Raw genomic sequence first — 13,351 nt, 5'->3', positions numbered from 1 at the left:
AGCATGTCTTCTAAAAATTGCAACATATCCGCCAGGCATAGCTATAAAAAAAAGACAGGGAAAAGAATGCAATGAGGTGACCGTAATTTCCTGTGCATTAGCCCATATTAATACCATATTAACTGCCCCTGTGCAGTGGCAGATTTAGCAAATTGGGGGCCCAAGGCGAAGGTATGTATGGGGCCCCCCCATCCGATCTTTAAAAGAGAACGAAAAAAAATGTAGCCTACCGACTGAATGGTGGATAGGCAGGTAAAGCTAATCTACGGGAAAGTAAAGGTTGGAGAGGAGAAAAAAACCTTCCCCTTTAAACCCTGCTTTACTCCAAAATGAAGATGGAAAGCAGAGAACACACAAAGTGTAGCACTACACAAACTAATAGTCACGATAGCCCAACAGAGAACCAGCCCCCCGCCGCCAACTACCACCACCTAAAAAACCCCGGTGATGGCCCTTTAATTCCCCTTTACGCCTGTTTGCTTTTCTTCTATATTATAGGCAACTTCTTGAAATATAATTGTTTTAATACTTATATACAGTATTAATTGGTACACTTTACATTTATGTATACTATCTTATCCGGGGGTTTTTTCTGCCTACACCAGAACGAGCATCAGGTGGCTGAAATGCAGTAATTTCTAACCTATTCCCAACTGCTGCATCTGCTTTGCACTGCATGACATCTGATTATAACTTCACCATAGGGTAGCCTACACAATTTAACCGGCAATGGCTATATTTTGGTAGGCTATAGGCTTAAATGTCACTCAGACAGACCGAGATAATTGTTTTTTTTACTCCAGCCGACAGTCTGTCCTGCATTGACAACATGCTGCATAGCCTAAACAAATGTTATAGGTTTTTCTACTTTTTTTTACTTGTATGCTCGATTTTAAACTATCTACTTTGTGAATGAAGTTGTAGCCTACTTTCCTTTGTTCAATGTGCTTGTTGAACGATGCTGGCAAGCGTGTCCCTGTTTCCCTGCCATCATGTCACTGCTCTCGTCTCGTTGTTGCTTCACCTTCCAGTGAAGTTTTCTGAGCTGTTAGATTTATAGAACATCTACTTCCGTGTAATGACACGGGCTGATACCACATAAGCCAGTCGTAACTTTTATTATCGTGGGGCAACGCTTTGGGCGAATTTGCGATGTAGGCCTAATTCACTAACGAAACTGGCATGAGAGGGGAGATTTTCTGACGTTTCAACAACGAAACAGAGTTTGCCATCGTTGCAAGAAGTAAGCAAATTCGTCGCTAGTTGCTAGATGCCATTTTTTTTTCCTGCTAGGGATGGCCAAAAGTCACTTAATCTAGCGACAAAGTCGCTAAATTGGCAACACTTTCCCAGACGTCCTTTATGTTTATCTTTCGCGCAACGCACGTTACAGACTAGGCCTAGTCCATTTCATTGTGGACGTAGGGGGTGTATGTGTAGGGACATAACAATGAACCTGGACATTTTAACTACTGCGTCAATGTTTTAACGTATTTCTTAAGAATATTATTACAATTTACTATACTTTTTAAGCGTTCATGATTACAAGGTTTTTTTTTTTTTTTTTTTTTTTTTTTAGGTTGGTTGGGGGCCCCCCTACTAAGACTACTGGTAGGGGGCCCCAAGCAGCCGCCTACCTATGCCTCTATGTTAAGACCGCCCCTGCCCCTGTGTATTAACCTCATAGCTGAAGAAATTTTGCAAAATCAATGTATAAACCTCGGCTATAACCACAGTGAAACGTTACTGCTGCCAATGCGGGAATTCCTGTGTAGGTTATGACAGCCGAGTGTGAGAGGCGCAAGCAGCGGGACATTGTTTACTTTTGCAGCCAATAACTGCTATCGTTTTATTTGGATGATTTTGGGGGGGTTTTTTTATGCCTTTATTGCGGATAGGATAGTGGAGAATGACAGGAAGCGAGTGGGAGAGAGTGTCGGGGTGGGATCCGGAAAGGACCACGGGGCGGGAATCGAACCCGGGTCGCCGGCGTACAGTGCGGGTGCCCCAGCCAGTTGCGCCACAGCTGGGGCCTTATTTGAATGATTTTATCTTAGTCATGGAAGCCAGATTTGAAGGCAGCTTGCGGGCTGGCCGCAGGTAAATTCCAACGGGCCGCTAGTTGAATAGCCCTGTCCTAGAGCTTTTGAGATATTGCCACCGCTCCAACTCTGGATGGTACATACTCTGGAACGTGGCCTTTTCCACTCTCTGCTCATGTTGGTGAACCACACCTGAGCAAGCACACTTTGCAGTTCCTCGGAAGTGCTTTCTAACTATTAGTGTGCAGCACACTAATAACTAGAATGCACTATTGTTCTTTTTAAGTTTTCTTATTATTATTATTCCTGTCTCCCTAATTCTTGCCCAGCACCTTTTGAGATATTGCCACCGGTCCAACTCTAGGTCCGGTCAGAACTGGTGTAAGTTGCTTGAGAAGATGGCGTCATTTCCTTTTTCCACTTCTACATAGGGCTGGGACGGTATGGATGTTTTCTAAACAAGAAATTACCACGATTTCGTGGTATAACCCCCCCCCCCCCCCAAAAAAAAAAAATTATGGATTATGAATTTTGTGCCGCCATCACAGCAGCAACTTCAAAGACACTGGAGCAAATGCTTCAGACATGAAAGAAATAAGCAGTTTATCAACAAGGCTATCCCGATTTTAGAATGGTTACATTCATGACGCTTATGCGAATGTAGGTAGGCTACCGCACGTTTTAATGGCTGCCTCAGGTTGTAACAAAGGTAGGTCCTAGGCTAGCCTAGACCTACATGTCGCTGTTAAGTTAAATTCTTAACAAACTAGAACATATTTTTTTAATTCTTTCTGGCCAAATTTTACAGCTTTCACATTTAACAGCTTTATGTAAATTGAGTTTGAACGGAGAGAATAGAAAAGTGTTACGATTGCCAGTTCTCCCCTGCTCTCACATAGTAAATGGAATGTTGGAACATTGCTGTCCCCAAAACAAACGCGAAAGGTCGGGTTTGCTTCATCTTTTGATATTAAGTTTTAGTAGAGGGTTAGCCTACTTACCGTAACTGTGGTTCTTTGAGTATCAATGTCATAAGATGGTTCATCACATTACACATCATGACATTACATAGACCTAGCCTACTACATGCACACATGTGCAGGCCAATTATAGGGGGATTCGACTTCATGTAGGCTAACCACCTGCAGACGTCTAAGCTGACTGCATAACGTGATTATCTCTGAGATTCTGCTACGTTTTCAACCCGGAATTGTACATATGTCATGGTGAAAAGTGGAATCCCCCAAATGTTTCACAGATTTTTTTTTTTTTTTTTGCGGTGATAACGGTGACGAGCTCAGAGCCGCGGTATTGGATTTTATTGAAAGTGAAACTAAACTTTCACAGGTCACATATCGAAATCATCAGCAAACCAGCCAAACAGGAAGTAAGGTCATATCTCAGGAAAACCTTCAGGTATCAAAACCAAACTTGGTACACAGACTCGAGACTCGATCGTGAGGACGATCAAAAAATGTGGTACCCTATGACCTATGATGCTGCAACCACCAAAAAAACAATATTTTGCCGTTTTGGAGGTGTGTCAATGCATGTGACTTTTGACCCCTATTGCCTGATGTTGAACATTTAGATACTGTTGGGATCTATTGAGAGGGCACACAGTTTGAAAAAACAAAAAAAACAATTCTATAGCTTCCCTTTCTCTGACCAACCCACATTGACACATTACTCACCCTGCCAAATTGCGTCTTGTATTATTTTAATTAAGAAATGCATCACACCTGTTCATTGTGTGGGCTAGTGTGGGCTCAAACAGTATTAACAAGGAAAACATTGGGTATATATAGCCGACATTACAAAAAATTTCACAGTCATGGTGTTTAAATCTCACTTATAATTATTGTTTAATTGACCTATGGCTAAGCCACACCCCCAAACACGATGAGCCAATCACAGTGCGCATAGAACCCAATACACTCGGACATTCTCTGCTTCCATGTCCATTGAAAAGTATTGCAGTTAGTCAGTTTTCATTTGTTTTTATGTTTTTTCTTGACATTTTACGTTGAAAATGGTTAAACGGTGTGCATGGGGTACATGCAACTTTGACACTAGGTATCCCGAGAGGTGTGTATTTTTTACCCTTTCCCAAGCCACATCTCAACCGAGATAAGTGTCTGCTCTGGTCAAAGTTATGCGGTAGAACACAACACCAACTAAACGTGGATACAATTAATGAGGATGTCTACATCTGTTCTAAGGTAGTCTAAGTCAATAATGTTTTTGAACGCTATCTTTAACATCTGTAACATAATGTTAGAACATTAGAAAACGTTAGTGTAACGTTAACTTCTAGCTGCGTTGTACATCATGTCGCTGAGTTCATTGGCCTGTTATGTGCTAGTTTTTGTACTTTGGCAATCGTACATGATTGAGCTGTTGTCCAAATGGCTCTAGTTATACTAACGTTAACTTTTGGAACTAAGCTTCATTAACTTATCTGTAAATAACCAAGATAACAAATGTTAGCAATGTTGTGCTGAATGATTCATGTAAATACTGTGGAGTTAAAATGTTAAATAATGCTTTAGATGTGTTAGCATATAAATCACGATTAGCATGTTATGAAATAAAGCAAATGAATGGGATAATTTCCGTTACTACTTTTAGGAGGGCTGGTGGTCTCTGAATATTTATTTAAATCATAATCAGACTATCTGGCTTAGGCTACATTTTTGGACACAGTAGATGTTGTTAATAGTAGCTATGTAGTCGAAATAAGTTTAAGTTACTAGCCAACTTTAACACTTTTAAGTACAGGCCATCTCTAGGCTTTTCCCCCGAAATTGCACTGTTCCTACTCTAGAGGCCACTGTTCTCACCCAGTTTGGTCTACCATCAAATGCTTGACCTCTTTGGGAAGCTCAGACACAGTAGTTTCAGTAGAGACCATCAGGGGGTGGTTTCTAGAAAAGTTAGCAACGACGTTGCTCAACCACTGTGGTACGACGCAACTTGCGACCAAACAACGACATTGTTACACCTGTTTCCAGGAAGCATCGTACCTGTGTCGCAATTCGCTACCTCCGACGTTCGAACACTATAGTTCCAACAACATTGTTGATGATGCAGCAATACATATCATTGGTGGAAACAGTGACAACGTGTAATACCCCACCCCCTAGACATTTTCTGTCACGGCCTATGTCGTCATTTTTCTAATTTAAATCGAGTGATTAATGCTGGCATTGTCATTGCCATCAGCAAAAACCTAAACCTATTGCAAGCATATAAAACAGTTAAAATAAGCCGACCAATATGAGTCATTATTTGTTTTAAATATCTATGTTGGAAAAAATATATAGCCTGGACGAATGTCTGGGTATCGCAAACTTTATCACCTGTCTCGTGGCTTAACGGCAGCACGTTGGTGCACTGCACGCTCAGCCGTAGTTCGCATCCAATCTTTTCTTTTCACCTCTGAGTAAGAGTAGGCATACGAAACATAACAATAGGCTTTGACCATACATATTTATTTACTCTACATCAAGAGACCAATAAGACATCAGTCAAAAACAAGGCAATACTCGAATTAACATAAATAGCAAGAATGAGCCAAGTAGGGGAGTCAGTCTCTTAAATCAAAATAAAGCTACAGGACAGATCAATCATTGAATCACGAGATAAACATCCACTTCATATTTTTTTTGGTTAGGCGCTCCGGACACCAACTGGAACTACCAAGGAACGACACAAGTGCGACTGCCCAGGGGGAAGTAGTTCAAACGACCAAACTTTGCGTCCTTGTTTGAGATTGAGAGTTCAAACTCCCTTTTCTAGAAACACCAAATCCAAGAACGATGGAGCAAACTACCAAGGTTGCGACGCAAGTTAGCAAACGACGCTTTCTAGAAACGAGCCCCAGAATAACTGTGTGATATAGAGTGTGCCAGTGACTTCCGTTTTACTTCCGCTACAAGGGACCTGTCTTTAAAAAAAATATGAACGGGAGTTAATGGAGAGATAACAATTATTTTTTGGTCCAGTTTGAATTGTGCCACGAATTTTACATATGATGTGTGTGAATTTAAAAGATAATTTTTCACGTCAAGAAAGTACTGTTGTTCGATAGACTTCAAAAGTTATGTTGGTTTTGTACGAATCCACTCAGTGGACTACATCTCTCGTCTCGAACGATGTACGTCACCAACGTAATGAAACGATAAGATTAGAAGCTAGCTGATAGCTGTTATGCTAGTTAACGGTTGCATCTTGCTGCCTGCTGTCACTTAACAGTATGTAATGTACAGTCTATGGACGAATACAACTTACCTGATGTGTTTAATCCTCTGACTCATGGTATTTTCATCGGCAAGGAAAGCCCAATTAAGACATGTTGCTGGTATGCTTGTACATCTAGTGTGACTGTGAATGAGCTAACGTCACTAGCGCGACTGATGGGTTTGTAGTCGTTGGAATTACGATCTTTCACAATGTTGTAATTCAATAGTTACGAAACAAACGGCAAATGTCTTTACATGAAAATTTGTCTTTAAAATTGACAAACATCATATGGGTAATTCAAGGCACAAGTCAACCGGGACCAGAAAATAATTTATTTTTCGCCATAGACTGGCGTTCAAAATTTTTTGAAAGATAGGTCCCATGGAGGCAAGTGGAAGTGGCGTCACTTGCACACTCTATACTAACACAGGGCTACAGAGGCTAGAATATAGTTTTTTCTTCCTGCCGGATTGCAAGCATCTCTGAACTGACCACAATTCAGCCCTCTAGGTCACTTGAGTGGACTTAGAAACACAACTGAGCCCTAGCACCAGGTCTTGTGAAGCTTTATGCAAAAGTAAATCCATATAGAATGAAAAACGAGTACTTTAGACCATTATTTACCAAGGTATGCTCATGCGTTTTGCAAAATGCCCTATGGAAACTCCCCATAGGACTTTTGGTTACCCAAAATGCATACTGACAATAAAAGCCTTACTATGTAGCAACCTCTTGGTGTAGAATCATAATCTTGGTCTCAAATGAAAGGTAACACTGAGGTTTCTTGTAGACTATTTGGATTGTATGTCAGGTGTTCTGATATAGAATGACTACCCAAAATATGGAATAATTACATAAAAGTCTCTAATTTGCATTTACTGTGTTGGTTCAATGGTTGTGTATAAGATAGACTATACATCTGCACTACTAATATTGCATAAAACGACATGAAGATTCAATGTAGGAACACTGTCCGTTAACAGGTTTTAAGAGAGCTAGTGGTCTCTGAAAATGCTTCTAAAACAATAATCAAAGGAGTTTGAATACACTTATTATTTACATGTATTATAAAGCATGATCAACTGTATCAAAAGCTGCGCTGAGGTCCTATGATACTAATACTGATGTTTTTCCCGAGTCGTTATTAAGACGTATGTCATTTGAGACCTTGATGAGAGCACAGCTGTCTCAGTGCTGTGATGGGCCCGTAAACCAGATTGAACATAGTCAAGACAGCAATTTGCAGTTAAAAAGTCAGTCAATTGATTAAAAGCTATTGTCTCAAGAATTTGCCGATGAAAGATAAGTTAGTGTCTATAGTTGTTAAGAACAGGTGTCCAGATGTTCTTCCTTAACCCTTAGAACCCGATTGACGCAAAGTGCGTCAAAAAACACACCCTTTCTTCTCTGTTACATTGCTCCGAAACTGTTCATCGCAGCGAGATGAAATCTTTATTGCACGACAGAACAGAAGTGGGGCTTTCCAACGAGACTACACACTTGTCTGTACGATCAAGTATGAAAATTAAAAAAAATCATGAAATTAAATCAAATTGCATCATATTTACAGTCTATACTTCTCTGCGTTCACCTGCACACACATTACTCTAGTTTGAATAACTCGCGAACCCGTGATCGCATCGATATGGCAAGCATATCAGATGAAAGAGGGGACACAGGGCTATCCATTGGTACCATGTTTATCGATCCTTCTGGCTTATAAAACCAGACGAAATGACTGCAAAATAATAACGTCATGTACACAAACCAACGCAGCACACTCATTACTCTCGTTTGAATTACTCGCGGACCCGTGATCGCATAGATATGCCACGCATGTCAGATGAAAGAGGAGACTCAGAGCTATCATTTGATACCAAGTACATCCTTCTGGGTTATATAACAGACGAAGTGACACAAAATAATAACTTCATATAGCTGGACTTACCCCACGTTTTTGTCTGTTCTTGTGGCAAAGCATGTTTATAATCCAATGCTATCATGTGTTTCTCTATGGCAAAGCATGTTCATATTCCGGTTTTGAGATCCTAGCAAAGTCCTGCATGGCATCCAATTCAAGGCTCACATTGCATCCCAATTTGTTCAACAAATAAACACCTTTTTTGCCTAACACGCAACCTCGGGTCAAGTCAGGTCAGATCAGTTCGTGTCACCGATATGGAGCGCAGAAAGGTCATTTTTCATCACTAAATAAAAAATGCCATTTATTTCCGTAAATCACACAGCAAATATTTCTGTAAATTGCTCAGCCCCAGAGTATCCCTCCAACATGGCAATTATATTGCCCGATTCAGGACAGTCTGCCCTACACACACATGAAATGCATGTAGAGCTGTGAGCTTGCTGTGGTGAGATACATGTTGAAATATAAGAATTTTTATAATACACTTTTTATATTTTAATTCTTTAAAAATCAAAATAAAATCAATGCTAGTATTAATACATGAAATGATGGCAGATCTGAATAGCCTAGACTCTCCTGAAAAAAACTATATATAATATATGTGTGTGGCACTTACAATGACCAGAATAAATCCTTATGAATAAAGGTAGTGAAAATGCCCTAAAAACAGCTTACGGTTCTAAGGGTTAAGAAAGGGCTTTACAAGTGCTGTTTTCAATGATTTGGGGAATGAGCCATACTGCAAGGATGCATTTACAATTTGAAGCATCAGCTGCCATTAAATGAAAGAAATTAAAAAAAAATGTTGGCAGTATCTAAGTAGCAAGTGGAGTAGTTCAGATTTAGAACTGTCTTTCGAAGGCTTTCGTTGTCTACCAGACTGAACTCATTGAGACATTGAGGGCCAGATGTACATTTGCAAATGTAGCGTTATCAGCATCATGGATAAACCGCAGAAAGTGAACGCTGTGATACCCAAGTTTATGTGGTATTTATTTATCAAACTTTCAGTTCATCGGGTAATCTGCGCCTTTCTTCGCCCCCTACCCCAATTTACGAATATCAACAACTAAACGGCATACATAAAAGTGCAGTTGAATGAAGTTAACTGATGACAACATTAAAAAGAAGCAACAAGCAGGGAGATAATGAATATCAAACTACTTGTGCACGTATGCTATGGAAGATTGGTCAAATCTAGACAGTAGGAAAGTTTAAGTGGATAACTTGAAAGTAAAAGTAAGACATTTGAAAGGCCAACGAAAGTTAGGGTTGCTTTTGATTAAGTGCACACAAGTGCAAGTGTAAGTGGACACAAAACTGGTGCTCTAAATAGCGATTCTGTTGTCTTTGAAAGTTCCTCTTATTGACAATTTTAACCGTAATTTGGATTAACACATGCTTATAGATGTGTGCTTTCATGGGCAGTTTTCATACATACAGGGGAATACCTAAATTAGGCGCTTCTCCCATCTTTTAACATAAAACTCCCACTTTCCCCTGACCCTCCTCTGAATGCATATGCTTGACACGTGAAAGCACAATTTGCCATTTTCAGCTCCTGCGACAGGCAGTCTGCGGTTTTACCTAAGTGTGGCCTGTTTGTACATACCTCTCCATGTTTTTACGTGCACGTTGCGAAACAAATACGCCTGAAGTGGGCGCAAAAGCATTAGTACTGTACATCTGGCCCTGAGTATGTTTCCATGCACACCATATTCTGATTAAGGACCATATTCTGGTTATGGCAATATTCATAATAAGATGTTTCCATGTGAAGCAGAAACGGAATATTCCTGTTTACTTGTTAATCAGCCTATGCTGAATAAAGCAGCGACGTGCAGAAGAAGTAGTGTTTTTCTTTGTGAATTTCATAGTGGATTCATAGTTTATCTTTGCACCATTTTTATATTGGCCTTTACTGTGTACAAATGTCCTCACACTGACCACCATATCATGCAGTAGTGTAGTGTCTGTCCAATGACATTTCTGTTTTCTCTGTCTCTCCTCTGTTAGCTTCAGAATGGCTCAATCTCTGCCATCAAACAGTTGTTTGTTGTTCTTTTTAGTGAAATATATCAAACCTTCAGTTGGCAAGCGTATTGGCAAGCAGTCATCTAGCTCTGAAACAAAACTGTTTCATGTTTCCAATCAGCTAAGAAACAAACTAACTGAGCATGCAACCGTCAAGTCTGTGTGTAGTTGTTGCTGTGGGATGGTTATTTAATATAATCAGCAAATAAACCTTTGTTCTCTGCTCACTCTTTTAAACTTTCTGTATTCACATGAAATATGTCAGAACTTTAACGAGAACGAGTTTAAATGCAAGTTATTTTATGTGATATTTGAATAAAGAGCGTAAATAAGCCGTGAATTGCCAGTGGAGAAATGTCTGGATAATATAATCCCATGTGGATGAAGAGGTTGGGGTGTTTTTGGCTTTCTAATTAGAGGTTCTTGCAGTACTGGTGGTTCTCTGTGTAACTTTTCAGTCTAGAAAACCAATTATGGAACTGACAGGTGGGTATGTATCTCACAGAGCTTTTGGATGGGTGAGGGAAACGGATTCAAAGATAAATAGCAATAAATTTATAATGTACTTAAAAGACTGGATTGTCTCTCAAGAGCTTTGCAGTGCAGAGTCTTTGATTGAACCCGCTTTTATAATTTTCGAAGGCATTCAGCCTGTCAGTCCAGATCTCTGTCAAACAGGCGCAGAGATGGAGAGGGCTGCAAGAGGGAGGGGGTGAGTGGGAGGAGGAGAAAGGGGGGGGTTTGTCTGCTTCGTGCCTTAAATAAAGGGAATCGTCTGTAGTCCTCACATTCCGCAGGCAGGCAGCAGAGTGAGCCATCCTGATCAATGGATGTCTTGCCTTCTTTTCTGCTTTAGGTTATCACACCGTTTCGAAGGCTCATTCTGTGTGCTGAAAACCGAAAAGAAATGGAGGACTGGATCAGTTCTTTGAAATCAGTCCAGTCCCGAGACCATTATGAGGTAAGCTCCATTGTTTACTTTTTTAGTCTGGAGCATACCTTAGTTGGTTGCCTTATTTTGAGTGACGTGTTTATGAGAAAGAGGTCATGATACCTAGCTCAGGTCTGCAATAAAGATAATGATGTGCAATTGTGTGTTATTTCAAAAGCATGGTTAAAGTTATCTCTTTTCTTTTAGTTGACCTTTAGTGTTTTTGTCTTCAATGATTATGGCATTTTAGAGTGAGCCAACAGAATGAACATGCTGTTATATCAGTCTGTACTGTCAAAAATCAGTTACATGAAAGCTGCAGTTTCGAGAGTGTTTTAATAATATAAGATGCTTTAGATTACTGTAATATATGGAAGGCTCTGCAAGTGTTAATAGACAAATGGCAAATCATTGTTTTTTAATCATTAATACTAATTTACTGCTTCTTTATTTCTTTGAATACTTGATGGTGAAAAGGTTTACTTCAGGGACAATCCTGAATTTGGATGTTACTCTATTGAAAATAATTGCTTTGATTTGTCTGAGAGGGCAAAAAATATGATATAAGACTGTCTACCTTAACCTGCAATACCACACCCCTCAGCCCCAAAATGCTTCAGTTCCAAAACAGTGAGGACATATATGGTGATCTGATGTTGATCAGATATTGATTAATTGAACAATGATTTTTTGAAGAAGAATAACTCCAGTTGTTGAAATGGCAGTTACAAGGACACTACAGACAAGAATCTTTGTAGGAAGAGGGATGCATATTGTCAGCCTGCAGAGTGTGGTGAAAGCAATGTATATACTATAAAGTGCTTCTTTTTATGGGCTACAAAGTCTTATCCTGATGTCGCCAATTTGTTTTAACCTCTCCTTGTCTAGACGGCACAGTTTAATGTGGAACATTTCTCAGGGATGCACAACTGGTATGCCTGCTCCCATGCCCGTCCCACCTTCTGCAATGTCTGTAGGGATAGTCTTTCTGGAGTCACATCCCATGGTCTCTCATGTGAAGGTAGGTGCTCGTATGTCACCCTCTGAATTATTCTCTTTTCATGCCTTTCAATGTAAAGGAATCTGTAAGAATATACAATTGCTCTACTGGTGTGTGCTAATTTTGTACATAGTTGTGCAGACAGTTGTCATTAAATTGTGGTTTAGAATTGACATGGTCCTCCTAAAATTATTGTTGATTTCAAACGTTTACAAAGGCAAGCAAGTCTACTCAATATGGTTTGCCTAAAAGGAGAAATTAAGGATGTAAAAGGATGTATAGACTGGATAAGGAAGAAAGTCATGGTAAGTTTAGTGTGTTTATGAGCAAAATTAAGACTGGCCTAACATTACAGATCAGTCTAAAATAGCTTTGTGAAACAGTCCCCTGTTCTGTTCTATCAACTATGATAGATGAAATAAGAGAAAGATGACAATAGTTTGGATTGCTGTGAGCGTGCTGACGACATTTTCATGAACTGGTCACACCTTTGACATTTGATTGATTCATGTGGTGTACCTCAAATGTCTGTTTGACAATCCTATGTAGTTTTAAAGATCCATTTAGGTAGGCAGCCGATGCCACTAGCCCGAAATAGCTTTTCAGAGGTGTTGCCAGCATGATTGCCGAGTGGCGAGTCTTGACTTGTACTGTAAGGACTATGATGCAAGAAACGTGCATAATGTTGCTTTAAAGTAGCTACTATGCATAGGATAAGATTAATCACAGATTTATCTATTGGTACTTTTTTGTACCTGCAGGATTGATGAATCTGATATAGAAGTATAGTCTCCTGTAACCTTCCAAGGTTATATGTCAATAGAGGTTTGTTTTCAATAGAGGTTACAGTATGTTTTAGAGTGAATGCTACATTTGGTTGCATACATCTGATATTTGATTAGCTGTAGTAGAATGTAACTCTTATGTGGCATGTAGGTCATTGCTCAAGAGGTGGGCACACAACGAGTGTGTTATTTTTTTTTTCTCTATAGACCCAGCAAGATGAGTATACTTAGTCCAATTAAACCTGCAATGCAATTTAGAGGAAATCAACTATGAACTGCTAGCCATTAGCCTATTGGATCTCATTCACATAGAGATGAAAACTGTGTGTTTTGTGTGTGTGTCTGTGAGAGAGAGAAAAAAAAACATTGTGTGTGTTTGGGTGTTGTATG

At 39.7% G+C, this 13,351-nt stretch overlaps 1 protein-coding gene across 1 annotated transcript in view; it reads left to right on the top strand.

Annotated features, from left to right (window-relative positions):
- The window catches only part of dgkh (diacylglycerol kinase, eta), a 205,358-nt gene that overhangs the window by 59,384 nt on the left and 132,623 nt on the right, over positions 1-13,351 (top strand). Inside the window, exons 5-6 of the mRNA XM_076264201.1 lie at positions 11,102-11,206; positions 12,065-12,197. Coding sequence (XP_076120316.1) covers positions 11,102-11,206; positions 12,065-12,197 — 238 coding nt within the window. The remainder of the gene's footprint in view (positions 1-11,101; positions 11,207-12,064; positions 12,198-13,351) is intronic.

This window comes from Alosa pseudoharengus, unplaced genomic scaffold (assembly GCF_046254945.1).
Source record: "Alosa pseudoharengus isolate Yale_2024_CS ecotype anadromous, Long Island Sound unplaced genomic scaffold, YU_APseudo_1.1 YU_APseudo_1.1_scf_3, whole genome shotgun sequence".
Classification (NCBI taxonomy): Eukaryota; Metazoa; Chordata; class Actinopteri; order Clupeiformes; family Clupeidae; genus Alosa; species Alosa pseudoharengus.
Note: the sequence above shows the minus strand (reverse complement) of the source record. Positions and strands in the feature narration are given on the sequence as shown.